General features: G+C 42.7%; 1 protein-coding gene across 2 annotated transcripts; it reads right to left on the bottom strand.

Moving 5' to 3' along the window:
* Window positions 1-61: 61 nt before the first annotated feature.
* bbs1 (Bardet-Biedl syndrome 1) lies at window positions 62-3,202 on the bottom strand. 2 transcript variants are annotated; one of them, XM_044013128.1, is made up of 7 exons: window positions 2,976-3,202; window positions 2,226-2,648; window positions 1,966-2,148; window positions 1,503-1,634; window positions 1,326-1,432; window positions 1,115-1,235; window positions 62-1,041 (listed from the first exon to the last, which is right to left on the bottom strand). In XM_044013128.1, the coding sequence occupies exons 2-7, from the start codon at window positions 2,595-2,597 to the stop codon at window positions 211-213; spliced, it is 1,746 nt and encodes a 581-aa protein (XP_043869063.1). In that variant the 5' UTR covers window positions 2,598-2,648; window positions 2,976-3,202; the 3' UTR covers window positions 62-210. The 2 variants fall into 2 exon arrangements, with proteins under 2 accessions (XP_043869063.1, XP_043869064.1); XM_044013129.1 differs by lacking the exon at window positions 2,976-3,202 and having other exon boundaries at window positions 2,226-2,664.
* Window positions 3,203-9,020: the final 5,818 nt, after the last annotated feature.

Here is a 9,020-nt window from a genome sequence, read left to right on the forward strand (position 1 = left end):
CATAAAACTTCAACAACAAACATGAAAGTCTCGTTTAAAATAGTTTATTTTATTTTCTTCAAATAGAACTTGTTCTTTTGTTTCTATACAAACATTTTTAAATAAATCTACAAACATAATCCAACAGTTTTCACGTTAATTTTCTCTCCATGTTTATGTTCTTACAGAAGTTAAAAAAGACTTTTTCAGATTTAAAGAGAAAGTTCGTCTTCAGTGGAGCGTCAGTCCTTCGCTCACGGGCATGTTGATGTGAGCGGTCAGCAGGGGGCGGCTCTTCCCCTCGTGCAGGACAAACACTTTGATGATGTCAGAGATGCCCTTGTCGCTGGTGCACTCCACAAAGGTCTCCACGGGGTAGACCAGACCGGGCACCAGCAGCGGGATCCTCATGTAAGGGTTCCTCATGCGATACAGGCTCTCGTCGTACAGGAAGCTGACGGCGAGGTTCATGACGGGACGACACGCCGCCGTGTTCTGCACATTCAGGGTCAGTTTGAAGGACGGACCCAGACCCTGGACCACGGCGTTCATCTTCAGCGGCTCAGAGAGGCTGGAGGACACTGGTGCCAGGCTGGACTCCAGCGCCTTCACGTAGGCTTTGGCGGCGGCCAGTCGCATGCGGCTCAGGTCCATCTGGAAGGCTCGGTGCATGGCCACGCCGTTCTCCCGCTCCCTTAGCGTCTGGTCCACATACAGCTTGGTCTTCTTGGGCACGTTGAGACGCACGCCCTGGGCCAGTGGCGGCCCAGGGGCACTGTCCCGGTCATCAAATGTCGCCGTCCTCTTCAGGATCTTCACCATCATGCCGCCGCCTTTGGTGGTCATGATCAGCGTCCCGTCCTCGCGTCCGTAACGGCCGAAGCAGATGCTGGTGACCACGTCGGGCGTCTTGATGGTGCTCAGCAGGTTCTTGTCGCGGTACAGCTGCACATCACAGTTAGCCAGGCCCACCAGGACGGCCTGGAAACCCCGTGTGGGCAGGTCCATGGCGGCCATGGTGGTGATGGGAGCGGGTAGGATGGTCCTCCACAACCTCTTCCCCTGAGGAGACAGAGAAAGAGATGCTGAGCTCAGACTGTCTCCATGGTGACGGACAACAAAGTCCACCCTGTACCTTCTGTGTGAAGCCCTGCAGACTCTCGTCGGTGCAGCCGACCACCACGCTCTTCCCGACCCTGACCAGCCCGACTGGGTGAGATGACAGCTCCACGCAGTACTTGGGTTTGTCCGAGTCCCTGAGGAGTGGCGGCACAAACACCTGAGGTCACACCTGAGCCTGGTGACTACGCCCACACCTGCCCACCCACCCCTCAAACAGGTCTCACCTGCGCAGAATGTAGATGTTTCCGTTGCGACACGCCACCGTGACGCGGAACTCCACGTCAAACTGACCCGTCACATCCATCATGGTGGGAGGAGCCGGCAGCGACATCTGCGACAAACACACGGTTAGTTCACCTGTGATGACGGTGGCGGCAACGACGACGGTGATGATTGTTTACTTTTGACAAGATGATGAAGGCCTCGGGGTCGAGGACGTAGACGTCGCTGCTCTCCGTCCCGATCACCAAACAGCTGACGCCGTCCTCGTCCGCCGTGCTCTTCTTCAGAGTTCCGATGCAGGTGATGACGGTCTGACACAGGGGAGGAAACAGGAAGTGACATCATCATCAAATATGGCTCATTATTACAGGCTCAGATGAGACTGCACAGAATAATGGGTGTGGCCTTCCAGTTTTAAAAACGTGGAGCCCAGAAAGTCGCAGTTAGCCACCAGAGGGCGACTGGGTTCTTACCCACATGTAAAAAATCACAGAGTAAGAGTCGACGATAGCGCTGGCGTCGTCCAGTGGGAACTACGTGTCTGTGAATTTCCTGTTTCTAAACCCGTGGTGCTGTCGCTCACCGACACCAAACTGAGGACTACAAGACTCTGTCGGCCATGTTTGTTGTCGTGATGGCTACCTGCCGCCTGATTGGCTGCTGTTTGTGCAGCTGGACGAACTCGTCCATGTCGCTGGTCTCCAGAGAGAGGAACCTGAGGGAGCGCACGGACAGCGGGACATCCGCCTTCTCCCTGACACCCTCTAGCATCTCCTTCAGGGTCACAGGGTCGATGTGACCCTCCCTCGCCTGCTGCCACACGTCCTGATCAATCAGAGCACAGCAGCGTGTCACAGTCAGCGGTGTGTGGGCGGATGAATCATGTGATCAGGAAAACTCACCTGCTCCAGCGTGTTGACCTCCAGCCCGGGCAGCGTGAACTTGAAGTACGGCCTCAGGTTCTTGTAGACGTAGACACAGGGTCCCGACGCCACAGCAACGGCGGGGATCCGCGGCTCGTGCAGATCCATGAAGAAGGCGACGAGGCCGGTGGGCAGGTCCAGCAGCGTGCTCTCGCTCAGCAGGGCCGTGCCCCGAAAAACCTTCAGCTTCATACCAGAGGAACCTGAGCCCAGGTCGCCCACCAGCAGACGACTCTCACCGTCACCACTGAGGTCAGCGAGGTCAACACACGACGAGAAGGTGTACAGACCAGCCACGGGGTCATAGTGAGCGTCCAACCACCTCCCTCCATCACAGCTGCTCTCTGACATGACGGAGGCGGAGCCGAACTGTGTTCACGGAGAGGACAAGGAGGAGGAGCTCTATAGAGAGAGGGAGAGAAGAACACACACACACAGGTAAGACACACACATACACACACACACACAACACACACAGGTAAGACACACACACACACACACACTCAGGTAAGTCTCACACACACACACACACACACACACAGGTAAGACACACACATACACACACACACAAACACACACAGGTAAGACACACACACACACACACACACACACACATATGTAAGACACATGCACGCACACACAGTTTATCAGTTAATTAATTGAATCTAATAATCGATCACGTGATTGTGATCGAATAAAACAAGTCACACATAGACACCGCCCCCTCACCGTTGTCATGGAAACGCGTTGTCGCGTCTCGTTGATCGTGACGTAAGATCGTTTTTCTTTAATCAGCGCGAGGACTCTTTAAAAAATAACGCGCTTTGATCGATTAAGATCGATAAAATCGATCATGAGTGAACACAAAGTTTCATCAGATAATCCACCTCCGCTAATCTGATCCTCATCGACGCTGCTGCTGCTGCTGCTGCGGGGCCTCTTTGATGACGTCATCATCACCCGACGAGCCCTTATTTTAATTATTATTATAGTTTATAGTTTTTATACTTCTGACGATTAATTTACAGTCACGATGTTCACGTTATCTTTGTATTTGTCATGTTTTGGTTTTATTTCGCTTTTAGTCGCAGTCTCGCGAGACTACGTGTCCGTGTGTGACGTGTCCTCGTGTCTGTGATCTGATTGGTTCTCCGTCGTCAGTTTAAAAAGTAGCCCGCGGAGCGAGAAGGGTCTTTTTTATTATTATTATTTTTTATACAACTTTATTGCAATACGGTTACAGTACAGAAGTGATGAACGACAAACAAGCAGAGCAGAAACAGGAGACAGGGGAGCCAATGAGTTATTCAAAAGACAAAGAGGACCAAACATTGACAGTCTTAATTGACTTCTTGTTGTTAGAGCCAGAAATCAAAGAAATATAATGCACAACTTCATGGGTAAAAGGGACAAAATTAGATTTTTTACCATTGAATTTACATTTATGAATATGGAATTTTGCCAATAGAATCAATTCATTTATAATGAAATACATATTCTCTCTATTTTGAGTTCTATAAAAGCAAAATACCACATTCTCCCATAATAAGACAAAGTCTTTATAATTATGGTCAACGATGATCTGCTGATGTTTTGCCAAAATGATCTGGTGTGTGAACAATACCAAAAGAGGTGTGAAACAGTTTCTGGGTGATTTTCACAAAAGGAAGAGTTTGTATTTATGTCTCTTTTAAATTTTGTCATATAGTGATTAGCAGGGTAATATCGGGGAATTATTTTGAATGATACTTCTTTCACCTTGTTTACTATCATGTATTTGTTAGAAATCAACCAAACTTTTTTCCAATCAATGTAGTTCACAAATCTGTTCCAATAAAAAACAACGTTTGGAATTTCTTTCTGAAACAGGGCACGAATGTTCTTATTATTTCAGGGAAGTCTAGAAAAACAGATCTTTCCAATAGCAGGGAGGGAGACAGGAGTGGGAGGAGTTCTGCCAGTATCTCTGAAAAGCATTGAAGTGGAATATTGTATGTTAAAAGAAACTCTCTATAAGATAAAAGCCGCCCCTCTCCGTTTAATAGCTGGCACGATTTGATTCTGTACCCAGTTCTCAAAGAAAAGTGACTTGTTTTTATATAAAATATCTCTGTTATTCCAAATCAGATACCTGTGAGGTGAGAAATTGTGTTTATATATGAGAGAAGGGTCTTGCTGCAGATCACATTGATACAATATAGTATCACGTTTATATATTTATCACGCTGATACAATATAGTATCACGTTTATATATTATCACGCTGATACAATATAGTATCACGTTTATATATTATCAGTATCCGCTTATATATTATCACGCTGATACAATATAGTATCCGCTTATATATTTGATACAATATAGTATCGCTTATATTTATCACGCTGATACAATATAGTATCACGTATCACAATATATTATCCGCTGATACAATATCGTTTATATATTTATATACAATATAGTATCACGTTTATATATTATCACGCTGATACAATATAGTATCACGTTTATATATTATCACGCTGATACAATATAGTATCACGTTTATATATTTATCACGCTGATACAATATAGTATCCGCTATATATTATCACGCTGATACAATATAGTATCATCGCTTATATATTTATCACGCTGATACAATATAGTATCACGCTATATATTATCACGCCGATACAATATAGTATCATATATTATCACGCTGATACATATATCACGCTTATATATTATCACGCCAAGTATCGCTTATATATTTATCACGCCGATACAATATAGTATATGTATCACGCCGATACAATTATATATATATTATCACGCTGATACAATATATCACGTATCCGCTGTATCACGCGGCTGATACAATATAGTATCACGCTTATATATTTATCACGCTGATACAATATAGTATCACGCTTATATATTATCCGCTGATACAATATAGTATCACGTTTATATATTATCGCTGATACATAGTATCATCGCTTATATATTTATCACGCTGATACAATATAGTATCGTTTATCGATACAATATAGTATCACGTTTATATATTATCACGCTGATACAATATCGCTTATATATTTATATACAATATAGTATCACGTTTATATATTTATCACGCTGATACAATATAGTATCACGCTATATATTTATCGCTGATACAATATAGTATCGCGTTTATATATTTATCGCTGATACGTATAGTATCGCGTTTATATATTTATCAGCTGATACAATATAGTATCACGCTTTATATTTTATCACGCTGATACAATATAGTATCCGCTTATATGATTATCACGCTGATACAGTATAGTATCACGTATATTTATTATATATATATATTATCACGCTGATACAATATAGTATCACGCGTTTATATATTTATCACGCTGATACAATATAGTATATTTATCACGCTGATACATATAGTATCACGTTTATATATTATCACGCTGATACAATATAGTATATTTATCCGGATACAGTATAGTATCATGCTTATATATTTATCACGCTGATACAATATAGTATCCGCGTTTATATATTTATCACGCTGATACAATAGTATCACGCTTATATGTGATACAGTATAGTATCACGTTTATATATTTATCACGCTGATACAATATAGTATCACGTTTATATATTATCACGCTGATACAATATAGTATCACGCTATATATTTATCATGATATATAGTATCACGCGCTGATACAATATAGTATCCGCGTTATTATATTTATCGGGTATCCGTATCTGATACGTATTATTTATCTATGCGCTGATACATAGTATCTATAGTATTTATCATGGTATCACGTATCATCGTATATACGATTTATATATTTATTGATACAATATTATCATATGATTATATAGTACGGCGATACAATATAGTATGCTTATATATTATCACGCTGATACAATATAGTATCCGCTTATTGATTATATGTATCACTGGTATTTATATATTTATCACGCTGATACAATATAGTATCACGTTTATATATTTATCACGCTGATACAATATAGTATCACGTTTAGGAATCTTTCTTAAAATCTAAATTCTCAACAAGAGTAAAAACATCCTGCTCACCAATGACCTTACAGACGAGTTGTGACCTCATCATCTCATATCACCCTCCATTGTTTCGGCCAATCAGGCTTCTTGTTCAGAGCCATGATTTCTGGAGAGAGTTCCTCAGATCACTGTGGACAGATGTTCATATCAGGCCTGTCTTTACAGAGCAGACAACAGTGCGATCCACTGACAGTGGCACATTCCTCAGGCATCCCCTCACTCTCTAAGATCTTGTTGAATAGTCTAACCAGAAACTCTACTGCCTCCTCTCCGAGACACTTCCATACCTCCACAGGTATATCATCAGGACCAACTGCCTTTCCATTCTTCATCCTCTCACTTCATCTTTACTAATCTCTGCTACTTCATGGTTCAAAGTAGTTACCTCTTCTACCCTTTGCTCTCTTTCATTTTCCTCATTCATTAGCTCTTTCCATCTTCCCTTTACTTCTGTGGCACCTGTCAACACATGTCCCTCTCTGTCCTTAATCACCTGAACCTGCTGGACGTCTTTCCCATCTCTATCTCTCTGTTTTGCTAACCTGTGTAAATCATTCTCTCCCTCCTTACTTTCTAACCTAACATACAAGTCATCATACGCCCTTTGTTTGGCCTTTGCGACCTCTACCTTGACCTTGTGCTGCATCTCCCTGTACTCCTGTCTGCTCTCTTCAGTCTCCTCAGTGTCCCACTTTTTCTTTGCTAACCTCTTTCTCGTTATATACTCCTGCACTTCCCCATTCCACCACCAAGTCTCCTTATCTACTTTCCTTCTAGACGACACACCAAATACTCTCCTACCTGTCTCCCTGATTACATTAGCTGTCGTCAGCTCTCCCTGACCACCCAGATTCTTTCTCAACTCCTCCCTGAAAACCATAGAACAGTCCTCTCTTTTCAGCTTCCACCACGTTGTCCTTTGTTCTGTCTTTGTCCTCTTCGTCTTCCTTGTCACCAGATTCATCCTATGCTGACTTGCTACACTCTCACCCACCACTACTTTGCAGTCACTGATCTCCTTCAGATGACATGGTCTATACAAGATGTAGTCTACCTGTGTGCTCCTACCTCCACTCTTATAAGTCACCCTATGCTCATGACTCTTCTGGAAAAAAGGATTCACTCCAGCCATTTCCATCCTTGTGGCAAAGTCTACCACCATCTGTCCCTCTGTGTTCCTGTCTTGGTTACCAAACCTGCCCATCACTTCTTCATCACCTCTATTTCCTGCACCAACATGTCCATTGACGTCTGCACCAATTACAACTCTCTCACCTCTGGGGATATTCTGCATCACTTCATCTAACTCACTCCAGAATGTTTCCTTCTCCTCTAATTCACATCCCACCTGTGGGGCATAGCCACTAATAACATTTAACATCACACCTTCAATTTCAAGCTTCAGACTCATCAGTCTATGTGACACTCTTTTCACTTCCAGGACATTCCTAACAAACTCCTCCTTTAGGATAACCCCTCCTCCATTTCTCTTCCTATCAATACCATAGTAGTACAACTTCAAACCTGCACCTAAGCTTCTCGCCTTGCTACCTTTCCACCTGGTCTTCTGGACACACAGTATATCCACCGTCCCTGACCATGTATTATTTCATACAAGTACACTTTAAAATAAAAGTTAGAACTTGTCCTTAATTGTTCACAACTATTACATTTTACCCAAAGTAATTCTATAATATAATAAGTCAGCTATGAAGATAATCTTATTTGTTATGGAGATTATTGCTAAACAATTGTCTGAAAACACCAGAGAACAGTCTGTGAGGTTCTCTGTTGAACACAAGCTCAGAAAAGAGGAGGTGAAAGTATCAGGAGAGAACCCAGCATGACACAGTGGAACAATGTTAGAACACTTGGTAACAGAAAGAACAGACATTTCCATTACTGGAAACCGGTTGCCTGAATATAGCACACATGCTACATATAGTACATGAAGCATGCTGCCACTGGTAGCATGTATGTAGCATGTACATGCTACAAACAAATGTCTTTTGCTAAATGTTGAGGACACAAAGTACACACACATTCATGAATGTGTGTGTACTTACATTATGTCTATAATCATACAAGAGGGAATATTGACATACACAATAATGATTGTACGCACTGCTGCACTTTGCAACTCACCTTGAACACACCTCTCATTAACTGGCAGCGTTTCAAACGTGCACTGAGCATTCATCAACTGCCACTGAAAGAGGGCGCTGTTGAGCCACTAAACTCCCAAAAATACATTTCCAATACACAGCAAGTGGAATCTCTTATATAATTGGTTACACAGTCGTGTCCAAGGCTGACAAGGACCCCCTGGAGGTCGTCTGGTCTTCTCTGCTGGGTGAGCTGCACATGTTTGGATCAGAGCTTTAAACAACAGAAGAGTGAGCGCTCCATATAATGATGACAGAGCTTCCTGGTACATGGTCTATGTATGTCCGGCAGGTTTATAATGAAATGTGTCCTGGTTGTGAATCATGTCGTCTGTCATGTAAATGCATGCAGTGGATTGATTTACATCGTGTGTGTCCTTCACTGGGCGTGGAGACAAGATTTGTTTCTCTAATTGTGTTTGCATCAAGTAAATGATGAGATTGAGGAAGACTAATAATGATATTTATTTTATTATTACATTACATGTCATTTAGCAGACACTTTTATCCAAAGCGACTTACAATA

This window comes from Solea senegalensis, linkage group LG18 (assembly GCF_019176455.1).
Source record: "Solea senegalensis isolate Sse05_10M linkage group LG18, IFAPA_SoseM_1, whole genome shotgun sequence".
NCBI lineage: Eukaryota > Metazoa > Chordata > Actinopteri > Pleuronectiformes > Soleidae > Solea > Solea senegalensis.

Bases quoted from the DNA above. Each gene is read 5' to 3' on its own strand.
- bbs1 (XM_044013128.1), bottom strand. From the start codon at position 2,597: ATGTCAGAGAGCAGCTGTGATGGAGGGAGGTGGTTGGACGCTCACTAT. The intron at 1,635-1,965 runs GTAGCCATCACG...CCCCTGTGTCAG, and splicing joins AGCAGCCAATCAGGCGGCAG to ACCGTCATCACCTGCATCGG. The intron at 1,236-1,325 runs GTGAGACCTGTT...GCCACTCCTCAG, and splicing joins AACATCTACATTCTGCGCAG to GGACTCGGACAAACCCAAGT.